General features: G+C 33.5%; 1 protein-coding gene across 1 annotated transcript in view; it reads left to right on the top strand.

Moving 5' to 3' along the window:
• SLC30A9 (solute carrier family 30 member 9) overlaps positions 1-13,723 on the top strand; it is a 33,200-nt gene that overhangs the window by 16,225 nt on the left and 3,252 nt on the right. Inside the window, exons 10-16 of the mRNA XM_080591168.1 lie at positions 3,316-3,371; positions 4,651-4,786; positions 5,190-5,229; positions 5,668-5,739; positions 6,228-6,335; positions 7,625-7,790; positions 12,189-12,318. Of these exons, the coding sequence (XP_080447294.1) occupies positions 3,316-3,371; positions 4,651-4,786; positions 5,190-5,229; positions 5,668-5,739; positions 6,228-6,335; positions 7,625-7,790; positions 12,189-12,318 (708 nt within the window). The remainder of the gene's footprint in view (positions 1-3,315; positions 3,372-4,650; positions 4,787-5,189; positions 5,230-5,667; positions 5,740-6,227; positions 6,336-7,624; positions 7,791-12,188; positions 12,319-13,723) is intronic.

Here is a 13,723-nt window from a genome sequence, read left to right as displayed (position 1 = left end):
TTCTCTATGCTGCTTAAGTTAGCACTTTTATCTGTCTTTATTCTTGCAAAATAATTACTTGTAGTAGTTGTAATACACTTGAAAAGTGATAATTCAGTTTGCTAGTGTTCATTAGTTTGCCTATAATAAATGTCTAAATAGTAAACACCAGAGAAATGAAAGCAGCATTTTATTTAGAAGGATTTGAATGAATGGCAGAATGTTTTTTCTTTTCAAAGGTAGAATGTAAATGATGTTGGTCTGGAAAGGAATCCGAGATACTCTGAGTTTATTAGCAGCGACTCTTACTAAAAATGACTTTCAGATTCAGCTGTGTAATATGTCTTTTACATTGTTCTTCCTGTTAAATACCTGTGCTTGGTTTTTTGTACTGACTTGTACGGTTTATGTGCTGCTTAGTAATACAATCTAAGAAGAAAAAGTTAATATTTAATCTAATGTTCCTTTAAAGTGTTTTTAACTGAACAGTTACACCTGGGAGAGGGTGTTTGTGTGTGTTGCTCAATTATTAAATAATTTGTGGTTTTAGTAATACAGATTACAAAGCCTGCCCAGAGTGTGACAAGCTACGCAGGCATGCAAGGGGAGCAAGATGTACTCTGGTGTGTACAAGTAGTGGACGCATACTTGTTTTTTTTGTTTGTTTGTTTCCTGGAGACAAAGGCAAATCTCACTTAAAACAAAATGTTATTATGTATAGTTTTTATCTAACTGTAGACAGATGAAGGCATATTTTGTCAGAAATGCACATTACTTAGAAACATTGCTAAATGCAGAGCTCTTCCTGCTGTTCCACAATCTGAGTTGAGTGCCAAGCTGTTGTTACCCTGTTGCACATTTAGTTGACAAAACCAGTGGTTTCTATTAGTGATTCCTACAGGCTTATGTGGCTGCTCTTTTATTCTTTATACTGATGTCAGTAATTTGAAGAGTTTATAAACTAACAGCAGAATAATTGACCTAGTCTAGAAGCCTTAAATGCAGAGTCTAGAAAGAGTCCCTTGTAACTATATATAAAACTGGTTTTAATATTTGGACTAGTGTTTCTGCTGAGGTAATTCTATTTGTAATACATCTACATCTTTTCTGTCCCCCTCCCTCTGATTACTTCTGTTCTTTTCTTTTAAGCTACTATTTTTCCCCCCATATAAATCATTGTTCCCTACCTCTGTAGCAACTTATATTCCCTTTGTCTAACAGAATGAAAGTGCACTGAAAAAGGTTAAATGGTTTAAAATATTACTCAAAGATGCAAACATTAGGAAATAGCCTTAACCTTGTTTGTCACAATGCATATGCATAATGTGACCAGCCTTATCTTTTGGAAGCAGCTTCAGAACCAAATGCCTGTGATTTGGTTTACGTGCTCACTCCTCTCTGCTTGATTCCTGCATGTCCCAGACAAGAATGATGTATTTGTCATCTTAAAGTGGTATTGAGTGTGCGTCCTGATACCTCAGAAACTAAATTGTGTGTTTTAATTTTTTATTAAGAATGAGGCAAGTCAGAATGTAGATTCTGAAAGGTTTTTAGAAGCAAGTTGAAAGAGAGAAGTTGTAGTAAGTAGAACTGCAGTTTCATGCAGCTATTTCATGGATCATCAGTGGGAGTTGAAACTAAGATGACGTACAAAGTATACCACTATATTATTTTGTTAAAAAGTTAACTTGAAATACTCTTCCTGTCAGGTATGGTAAGAGAATAATAGACTTGTTAGTCATCTGTTGGTAAAAGAATGGTGAGAATTTGAGCATCTTGGTTTCTTTTACTAGACTGCCTTAGTGGCTACACGCAGTGCGACTAGCCACATCTGACACACTTACTTTGGTAAGGTGGTGTGCAGACTCAGAGCTGGGTGTGTAATATCGGTGTGCAGGGACAAAATTAATGCTGACTTTTCCACTATTTTCCTTAGCATGCTTGAGACATACATCAGGAGACCTTGAAATCTCACTTCATCCTAGTATAGAGGGAATCCTTTTTTCTGTTTTTGATATAGCAAGTCTTTGGAAACAAAGTACTTGAAGATGAGTGGCTGGAACCCTCTTGAAGTTCAAACAAAGGGAGTCCTTGGGTAGCTTGTGATTGCTATAAAATGGAACTGTCTTATGCTTCCTTAAATTTGAAGAACGCCCAGAACCTTAGGTCAGAATTCAGTCGTTTTAACATAATTCGGGCTGCCTTTCTACTTCATTTATACTTAGTACATTTGTTGGTCTGGAAAGACTGCGTTGAGAACTTATGGTGTGTTTCTTATTTTTTCTGTAAATGGTCTTAGACAACCTTTCAGTTGTTCCAGCTGTAAAGTGAAGAGAATGATGCTATTAACTCAACTGAAAATACTTTAGGAAATTTATGGGGAGACAGCCTTAAAGCATGCAGTTTTCATTTGTCCAAATTCGTTGATATATAGGTGAATCAAGTTTGATAGTGGAATTCTCTACCAGTTACAAGTAGAAAAGCAATTCAGTTTTTTAAATGTGAAAGTTAAAGGTTCCATTGTGAAGCTGGTTTTCTGTTCAAATATTTAACTGTGTGGTTTTTGGAGAAATCACAGGAGAAAGCTTGCTGGATCAAAGCAGCCTGCGTACTGCAAAGCCTACAGCGTTTATTCAATTTTAATACTTCTTATTATGTTTAGATATATTCACATTCCTAAAATAAAAGCATGTACTTGCAAAATTGAGGTTTAGATTTGTAATTTACTGCATCAATATTTTAATCCATGCCTTATTAAATAGCCCAGATATTCCACTTAGATAGCAAGGGTTTTTTTCTTCCTTCAAAATGTTATTTTTCTTCAGTTTGCAGAACACTAAGTTCAGTAGTGAAAGAAACTGCAGTATGAAATTATTGCTTTAAAATTATACGTCATCACTGTAGGCTCTGTATAATCCCTCTTCAAGAGGGGGTTATTAAAATAGTTTTGTTTCCTGAAGAACTACATTCTTTCACACCGAAGCAGTGACAACTCATGTGATTACATGTACTGTACAACATGTAATGTTGTACAACGTGTAACTACACAGTGATAACTGTTGTGATTACATGTAGTAGACATGTAGTCACAATTCTAAAATCTTAAAGTTATAATTAACAATTTTCATGGTGGGGAGAGGGTTATTGGATTGATATGTATATTATATATATTGATTATAGGGTTGAGGATTATATTCCCGCTCTAATAAAATTTCAGTAAGAAAGCACTTGTAAATCAGCACATTGCTTCTACTTTTATTTCTCTTTCAAGTTTAGTTGAAATCAAATGTTTCTAATCTTTTTTTCAACTTTTTTTTTCTTTTTTGTCCTATATAGGCATTGCTAGCTTTGGGCATCAGTCAGTCTGCAAGGACACCTGACCCTAGTCATCCGTAAGCTTTTGGAGTAAATAATGATTTCAGTAATCATATATAGGAGTAAGATGAGTTCTTTGTGCATCAACTTATTCTTTTTAAATGTGCCATTTCATATTGATCAGAAATGCAGTGTTTCTGCTTTTATGATAGAAAGAAAGTAAGAACGCTGATTTCTGTCAAACTGCAGGAGTTTTAGCTTCAGTGGCTTGATGCATGTTATATTTCATGATTTTTGTTGTGGTATGTTTTTTGATGTGTACTATTTTAATTGGCTTTATTCCTTCAAGTTATTCTGGTCTCTTCTGCCTCTTCCAATGGATAACTTAAAGGAATAGATTTACTTTGTAGATATTACTCATGTGAACAGCAATATTAAAAAAAAATCATCCCTGACATCTATTTTCAACAAAGTGCTTTTCTGCAAGGAAGTTACTTGTATTGTAAGGAGATGTGTTTGACTTAAACTACTGTTTTTGTCTTGAATAACAGGGATTTTAATTATATATTCTTACAGCATCATGAACATTACAAGCTGTAGTCTCCATGATACTCTCTTGGTCTTAACATGCTTTACACTTCACGTGTTTGGGCAAATCATTCTTACTGTAAGCAATAGTTCATTATATGCCTGATCTACAGAATTAGTTAAGGGTTCTCTTCATTAAGAGCTTCAGGTAATTTGAAAAATGTTTTGATGACAAATTTGTCAAAATATTCTTTGCATCTCCTTCCACTCAAGTTTTTCATGTCTTCCTTAGTGTTTGTCTTTCAGACTATTGCTTTTTAAATGTTACTAAGGAACGTTCTGTTTGTAGTAGCAGTTAATATTAGAAAAAGAATACAGGTACACTTTAGAGGGAAGAGGTGAAGTAATATTACTCATAAAGACTGCAAATGTTGAAGGTTTGCAGTTAACTGAACTACCCAAAGATTTCACAAGTTTTCTTCTCTTTACATTAGTATCAAAAAAAAATATGCAGACTAGCTGCATATGTTCTTTACAGTCACAAAAAACTTTAGTCTCCACACAAGAGCTAGTACTGCTATATAAAAAGCTTATTTAAAAAGGAAATAAATATCTATTCTTGATGTCTTTGTATGTATTAGATATCATTTTTCAAATACCTTGTTTTTTTCATGTTTTATGTTGGATTTAGCACCTGTTATCTTAAGTAGACGTGCAGTCTTGATAATCTAAGATGTGTAAAAAAAAAATCAGGGAAAAAACTTGTAGATATGTCTGCAGAGATACAGTAACTTATTTTCCTAAATAATTTTCTTTGTTTTCATCTAGGTATGGTTTCACAAACATGCGCTATATTGCTTCCCTGATCAGTGGGGTGGGCATTTTCATGATGGGTGCAGGACTTTCTTGGTATCATGGGATCATGGGTTTACTCCACCCTCATCCTATAGAATCTCTTCTCTGGGTAAGCTAATCTCGTTTTGTTATTGTATCTGTACTTGACACTGGTGACTTAATAGAAAGTAATGATACCATTTGAAATTCACTTCCTGAGTCAGTTTGAGTCCTAACACAATTAACTTAAACCATCCTTAATGACAATGTTTTGAAAAAAAAAAATCTTGTTAAATTTTAGCCATTCTTTAAACTCTTCATCTTGCCTTCTCACCTCCTTAAGATCTTTTTCTATTTTACATTATATTGCATAATTCAAATATTGATGGTTGTTTGGTTGTTGGATCATTTGTTTCTGTTTATGGTGTGTAATGTTCTGGAATTGCTGCATTTGGCTAGTCTGTGGTGATGAGATCTGTACAAATATCGATATAACAATAACTGAGAGGTGTTTTTGTTTTTCTTCCATACAGGCATATTGCATTTTAGCAGGGTCATTGGTATCTGAAGGAGGTATGTAGTTCCAAGAAATATTTTTATTTCAGTATTCTTAATCTCTGAGAGTACACCGTGAATAATTGCAGTAACAATTAGTCCTTGCTTACACAACAGTAAAGTTCTGAGCTTTGTTGGTGACAGTTGTGGTGAACAAAAGAAGTGGGAAAACTTTCCTTATCAATCTTACCTAATCAGAAGTTAAAGAATGCATCATTTGAAAGTATATGTAGAATGTCTTTTTGGTATTTAACTGTCAGTGAATGTAACTGTTCTGATTTTTATTAAGAAATCTGTGTAGAAAAGAAGGCTACTTTCTGCTTTGTCAAAGTATGAGTTTTCTTGATAATCGGTTGCTATGATATAAATAAAAGATCCCCCGTTTCAAAATGAAAACAAGGTGTTTTTTTTTTTTGCCTCTAACCGTTTTCAACAACTACATTGGTATTGTTTCAGCTACCCTTCTTGTCGCTATAAATGAAATCCGCAGGAGTGCTCGAGCCAAGGGTCTGTCATTTTATCAATATGGTATGTGTCGTTATAGCAGTAAGGTATGTGGTTATTTAAAACAGAATCTATTTACTAGTAGTTGCTTTATTATAGAAACATTTTGTCTCTTCTTCCTTCCCAATTCCTCTTGTTTTATTAATCTATTTTCTCTATTCTTGTAACAAATACATTTTACAAATTAGCTGAAAACCTGTTGATTTAAGTAGCACTAATTAAATATTTTTACTGAAGTAATTTCATTTTTTTTTTTGATAAATGCTGCTTTACATTTTTCAAATGTTTTGGAGAAGCTTCCGTAATTGTTTCCATAATTTGCACAGGGTTTGCTCTTTGTATTTATGAATGCTTTCAAGAAGCGTGAGCACACGTAAAGATTCAGTTTACAACTATATACCTATGGATTTTTTTTCTTTTAATATGATAGTATTAATATTGCTTATAAAGTACTGTGCGTAACATAGTAAAGCTAAGATTTCCAAAGCAATGTGATTTTTTTGTTTACACAGTTGTTCAGAGTCGTGATCCGAGTACCAATGTGGTGTTACTGGAGGATGCTGCAGCAGTTCTGAGTGTGGCTGTAGCTGCTACGTGTATGGGTCTGACTTCCTTAACAGGTAAAATTCTGCCTCAGACTGAGGCAAGCTGAATATTAATTTCTTCCTGTGCATTATATGAACACAAATTATTTGGCTTATATTGGTTGACTTAAACAGAGCTCTGCGCTTTTCCAGTACTATGCTGTTCTCTGATCTGATTTCCAGTAGTTTGAGTTTAAAATATTTAAAATAAAAAGTATTTGTTTTTTCATGTCAGTTGTTGATGGGATTAAACCTGAAAGAGTACTTGCATGCAAATGGAACTAGCTTCCATTTAAGCTATTGTACTGGACAAGCTAAGATATTTTAAAAGTATGTTTATTATAGTCACGTATCTAAATGACTTAGTGGTATTACATAATTTGAACTTCCTTATTCAGTGGTATGCAGCCCCACATGCATGTAGGGAGGATTTAAGGAGGCAGTTCTGCCCTTCCTTTTGATACGTAGTGGTGTTAGCGTTATCTTCTGATTTAATAACTGTTCTTGAACAATGTGGCAAACCCAAATTGTGCAGGTTGAATGATCTGTATGGCAACTGATTCAAAGTCTGTCTTTACACAGTTAAATTTTATAGAGGAAAGATTAGTTAGTTACCTCTTTTGAGGTTTTGACTTTTTTCTTCTAATCATTTTTTAAAGAAATGGCATTTTTATGTTTGTGGCTTTCAATGAATTAGTTGCAAGTTTTTTTTAAAAAGACCTCTGTATAAAAATTAATCTCTAGTTTCCTTCATAAAGTTAAAAATACAGTACTCCTTTTACCAATCTGAATTTCAGTAAATACATGTTTAACATCCATTATATAAATACTGTATTCCAGGAATGATTAGTAATTGCAAGTGTTTGAATTGGTAGAAAAAATCATGCAGGAAATCTGTTCTGTCTTCCATCACAATAATGGCTATATAATTATTTTCATAAAACAATGTTGCTTTACTGATAAAAGAGCAAAGACTTTTGATTGTGCTACTACCTACGTTTACATTTATAGAATTGTGTATTCATAAAGTCTATACCCAGAAAACCAAAAAACTGAAAAGACTACTCGTCAGTCCTGCAGGAAAAAGGAGAGTATGATATTTCCTAGCCGAGTGAGAGGAGGGACTTGAGACTTTCTCAAGATAACTTTTTTTCTTCCAAATTTGTGTTCCTCAGTAGTAAAGAATTGCTAGTACCTAAGTCAAAACAAACAAAAAAGAAAACAAGACACCCAAACAAACTGTGTAGTCCTTTCAGTGTGAAATCTGAATTATCTGGAATGTTTTAGAAATGCTCTCTGAAACTAATTTGAGATGTCTTGTTTAGGAAACCCATATTATGACAGCGTGGGGTCTCTAGGTGTTGGAACTTTGTTAGGAACTGTGTCAGCATTTCTTATCTACACTAACACTGAAGCCCTGCTGGGACGATCCATTCAGCCCGAACAGCTGCAGCGACTTACTGAATTACTGGAAAGTGATCCTGTAGTAAGGTGAGAATCTTTATAATTCAAAAACTCTACTAAGAACAGCAAAAAGCAGGGAAATAATATTTAAAAAAATCATTCAAGCACTTATATAAGAGAAATTTGGTGAGATTGTTTTTAGTTTTCTATACTGAGATTTTTAGACTTAATTTTTACTAACTTCTATGCTAAAAATGTAATAAGTGCATGCTCCTACCTCTCATATGCTCCACAGCTGAAATAAAATTGCATATATGTTCCAAAAGCTACATTAATTACCAGAATTGTCACATGACTTAATGAGAACATCATGACAAATATAAAAGTAACTTCAAATACATGAAATGCAAACAGAAATGATGCTGCAATGTTGCTTTCATAGCTTATAATACTTAAATGTTTTAATTCTATGTTACTGTTAACATTCAGTGTATGGGATTCTGTTACAGCTGGCAGTGAAGTGCTGCAGTAGTGTTATAATAGATTCTGCTTGTTAGATGATTACAGAATGAACTCAGTGCTAATTTCTCTTCCTTTGGATATCTGTAATTTGAAATAAAAAACTTACAGCTCATCGCAATCTGAAATATTGTTTAAATGCTTTTCAGGAGCTGTTTTGCTTTTGCTTCTAAATTAAGGTTAATAATGTTAAAGTAATCTAATTTTGTTTTCTTCTTAATCGTTAGTCAGAAATGTATTTCCAAGTAAATCATCTACAGTTTTTTAGTTTTTATTGTTATTATTTGTGGTCATTCCTGAGTTATGGAGGGGAAAAACAAAACAAAATTAGTTTCTTTCAAGTATTCCCAAATTCCATATCCAAAGTACACAGATTGTTGGCTCGCTCTTGTCCCAGGCTGGAATCCTGAAATCATTCCTGTCCCAAACACTATTTATATTATATTCATTATTATAGGCAGCTATAACTTATGAACAGAGCAGATTTAGTTATCTCCTTCTTGATGAAAGCATTTTTTATAACAGAAAGTAACAATTTTGAAGAAGCACATAGGATAATAAGAAAGTGAAGACTTGGTAAGGAACTGACTATACGTGAGTTTTCAGTGCAATCCTCCTTTTTGCAGTTGCTGCTTCTCAAAACGGTCCTCTCATGTTCTTTCAGAGAGGGTTTGCAATCTTTATTTTTAGATGTTTTCTACCTGATATGAAGGGGAATCATTTAGTATTTATCAGAAGATATTTTAGATCCAAATTGACCTAAGGATCCAGAGGCTCTGATTTTTATTTCCCCTGCCATCACCATTCATAACCTACTATTCCATCAGTGGATTGCCTGAACATCGTGTTCCACTACTAATTATAAATTATTTGATTCATCAGACAATACTAACTGCTGTAGTACTAAAATAAATTATCTCTGTTGCTAATCTGTTTTTCAGCTAGATCTTGAATTTTTTTTTTTACAGAGTTTGTTTGACAAGACCTACATTTACTAAAGCCTTAATGACTGATATTAATGCTCTTAATATATATTTTTTTCCACCTTTTTCACTATTTTGCCTTTGGCTGTCAGGTGAAATTGTCTTTAATGAAATGGATCGTCTTATTTGTAATTCTTAAATTTTTGCACAGTGTTAATCTTTCTTTTTCCCCACTCTCATTAGTGTTGCAAGATAAAAAATTAATTGGCTTTCACAGTTATTCCTAGTTCTTCTGACTGTCAAATACAAGTTACAGAGCCTGATGAATTAGAAGCATTTTTTTTCTTTTAAATGTCCAGTATGCTTCTTGGTTACTAAGATAAGTGTTTTTTGAACTAGTTTGTTGTTCAGCTTTTTTCAGATTAAGAGGATGATGCTTATTACATGTTTCTACCTACTCTGTATCATTAGTAGTAGTTCTGTTCTTTCCATCTAGTAGGAGGCTTGTTTCCAGGTTATCTTTTGTGTCTGCTGTATTTAAAATCAAAACAAAGTAAAACTTGGTTTGTATCACCAACAGTGATTGCTTTTTTTCACTCCTATCAGTTTCCTGGACAATTTCTCTCTTGTTTTTTTTTTTTTTTTTTAACTAATGGCTATTTATTTTCCCTTTTCATTTTGCTTAATAATTTCTAGCTGTAGCCCTTACTTAACTTGTGAGCTAGAATGGTCTTTCACAGTTATTCTTGGCTGAAAAATTATTTTATTTTTGCTACATAAACATTCCATTTGTAACTCTTGTTCACACATTTTGGTGCCTAAATCTTTGTGTTCAGTTTAACTGAAATGTTAGGAGGTTAAATTTTTGGAACTGTGAGATAAAATGTATGATTTGGTACAGACTCCTCATCCTGTTTTTATGGAATGTAATCATGGGCCCCTAGGCGTCAACTATTTTTGGTGACAGTTTCATCCTCAATTTTAATTAATTGTAACAGCTATTAGGTAATCGTGCTACTGTTCTGTTGTAAAATCCTTTTTTTTTTTTTTTTAACATGAAGAATTACTACTGATGGCTCAAAACTTGTAATTTGAACTTCTTGACAATTTTTCCTGAGTGTGAAACTTGCTCTTTTCCTTAGTTTGAGCTCATAGCATGTTCTAGCCACCCACAAGCTTTGTCACTTAAGCTTTAGCTTGTATGTTTGTATTTTGAATTGTGATTTTCTCCCCCTGACTTATGGTCTTATCTTCCCTGGACAGGTTATGAGCAGGTAGATATTTTTGTCTGCATTTACAGAATATTCATCATTCCACTGAATTCTGTTATCAAGTTATCATCTAATTAGGGTCTGACAGATCTTTTATCTTCTTTCTTAGCTCTCAATATATCTTCAACATTTTTTAATCTCGTGGATTTGAATTCCCTTCAATAACCCTCATTGAAACACATCCGTTACCTTAAATACCCTCTTGTGTGATAAGATGGTTTGATGCAAGTTAGGTTACTCCAGTTAATACTGTTTTGATTTGGTAGCGTCCCACAGTATTGCTGTACAAATGTGATTGGAGCTAGAAATTCTTTATTGCTACCAATAAGCTGATAGTTCTTCTAATCTGCTTTAATATTTGATATGATGATTTTTTTTGCTGTATCTATATTTAATTCATTCTATTTCTTTTTTTTTTTAAGGTCTTGACACACAAAGAAGTAGAGTATTATAAGAGAATTTCCATAAACACTTTCTGTAACTGATCATCTTCTGCCTCCTGTTCTCTGTAGGCTGCTCTCTGTAGGGAGAACAGGCTACTTCAGAAATGCACGCCTTCCACTTTTCTCCCTGCACCCCTTGTGATGTTATTTCTAATTTATAAGCATTCAGATGGGAAGCAGCCTTTCTGGTTGGGAAGAGTAAATTTGCTTAAGAGAAAAGGGCATGCTAATTCTAAAGATGCTGTAAAATTGCACAATTTAGTAAAACAAATGGGGAAAAAAATAGTACTTGCTATCATGTGAGCTTTATTGCTCCGTCTAAATGTTACGCTAGAATTTAAAAATTTAAGATTGACAGAAAAATCCAATAAAATCATTCATTGGAACTTTGTCTGCAGTTGACCTCAGATATTTGTTTTGCTCTTTTGCCTCAGAAACATTGGAATAAAGAATTTCAAAAATTTGAAACTTGTGATTTATGTCCCATTTTTTAGTCTCTACTTTTTTTCTGGCCTTGATGGAAAAATGTAGAGACTTACTATGCAATGGCAACTTTAAGTTCTACTATTTTTAAGGATGAAGTAAATTTGTGTTAATCTAATTAGGGGGGAAAAAGGTAATTACACATCACAGTGTTTATCTAGCAAACGGGAGTAAAAGCTATAACGAAACAGAAGTACTCAGTGGTCCAAAGTACAAATGTATTGCAACATCCATATTCTAGCATCTGTTAGAAACCTTTGAATAAATAATAATAATAAAACATTTTTGCCATATACAAACGCCTGTAGTGTTATTAGTTATGATCAATAATTCATTATGATCAAAAATGAGTTCCAAATACAATAGAAATACAATACAAAATTTTTAAATAGTTGCATGTATATATTTTTCATTGCAGAATAAGTTATGTTCTAGAGTAGGAGAAAGCAAAAAACAAACAAACAAAAAAACCAAAACCAGCCTTCTGTGTAGTAGCAAATAAGTTGAACTTAAAAGCTTTTTTTTTCTTTTTAAATGCTACTAATCTCGTTCTAAATCTACCATGCTTTTTGTAGTCTGTCTTTTATTGTAGTGAGCCCTTCAAGGATGTGGGATACTTGCGTTGGTGTAGCAGGTATCTGTGGAAGAGGTGCAACTGGTTACATATAAATCAATATTCAATGGAAATGTGTGATAAGAAAATGAGGATATGTTAGTCAAAGTTAGTGACCTTTTAAAAATTAATCGGTCATTTTACTGTAACAATATTATTAACACCAGAAGTCAAACTAGCTAGTTATTTACTTTGTGTTGTTCTACTTTTTCTTTAAAAATTCTGCATTTCAGAGCAATTCATGATGTGAAAGCCACAGACATGGGAATGAGCAAAGTGAGATTCAAGGCAGAAGTAGACTTTGATGGGCGGGTCGTTACTCGTTCTTACCTGGAAAAACAAGACATTGAACAGCTGCTACAAGTACGTATAAACAAAATGACTTTGTTACTTCCAGCATTTGATTTTGTTTTCTAGCTTCAAGTGTGCTTAAAAAAAAAAAAAAGGTTTTTCAGGACTTGAAAATGACTTCTTCATTTTGAAGGTTTGTAGATGTCTTTACTTTGTGTGTGTTCTGAACAGTGCATCTGTACACAGAATTGTGTTAATGTGCTGCTGAAATAGAGCCATTTCTGGGCTTAGCAGGGCCTGGGTAGGAAGAAGGGCAGATTTTTAATTCAACTTCTCATTAGAAAATGCAGACTTGTCTAAAATCATGTTATTAAGAACATAGCTTGTCAAATATTCATTAAATTGTGAGAACTCTGGTTAAAACTAGAAGCCTGTCACTTGAGAATACGCATCTGTTTTGGCGGAGACATTCACCTTGGGTGCTGAAGATGCAGAGTTACAGTTTACAGATCCTGCCATTCAGACTAGACTTGAATATGGATTGCTTGCATCACATGACTTAGCATTTTGACAGCATTAACCATCTGTAAGCATCTGTCTCTGATTCTAGCATAGTTCAGAGAAGCTTTTTTTAATTCCTCTCTTCAATACAGAAATGCAAAACCCCTCTTAGTTGAATTTTACATGGCAAAGCTATGAAGTTTGAAGTAAAGAATAATTTGTCTAAACTACAAAGAGAGTTTTAAGTAGGCAAAATGCTTTTGCTTATCCATCTATTTTCACTGGTAACTATTTCTTATACACATCTGTATGCATAGCTGTAAGATTTTTCTTTGGTACCCTTTCAAAATGAAGATTAGATGTTTACATTTTATGTCTGTCCATTAAACATGACTTAGCAATTATCTGAATTTACGTTTAATTGCTGTAAATTTTTAAGCCATTAGTCAGTGTGTGAGTTTATAAAAAGCACCACCCTTTAATAATAATAATAAAAGATGTATATTGTATAGTGCAATATGTGACTTGTACATGGATTGGATTTCAATTTAATATGTTTTTGGAAGGAAGAGTGCAATTAAGTTTGTGTAACTGGGGCAATGCAGGTTTGCTTGATTTTATATTGCTGAGTCCCAGTTCCTTTGCTTTGCTGTTGCACGTGTTCAGTATACTACTTTTCTTTTCAAAGTCCTTGCTGATTTTTGTTCTTTACCCACTACTCCCTTCCCTTGCATAGAACCTTGACTGTTTCTTTTCCTGGTTGGTTCTAGATTGACAACTGTTTCTTATACAGGTCACTGTAGTTCCATGTAGTAACCCTGTGTCAGTTATGAAACCAACATTGAAGAATAGCCCCTTTCAGCAGGACTCTGTCATCCATAGTCAAGGGCAGACATAGTGCTTGCCTTTTGGTCTCCGTTTTCATTTAAATAACTAGCTTATCCTGTATTGGTATCAACACTGCTCATTCTAAAGT

This window comes from Anser brachyrhynchus (genome assembly GCF_964034855.1).
Source record: "Anser brachyrhynchus genome assembly, chromosome: 4".
Classification (NCBI taxonomy): Eukaryota; Metazoa; Chordata; class Aves; order Anseriformes; family Anatidae; genus Anser; species Anser brachyrhynchus.
Note: the sequence above shows the minus strand (reverse complement) of the source record. Positions and strands in the feature narration are given on the sequence as shown.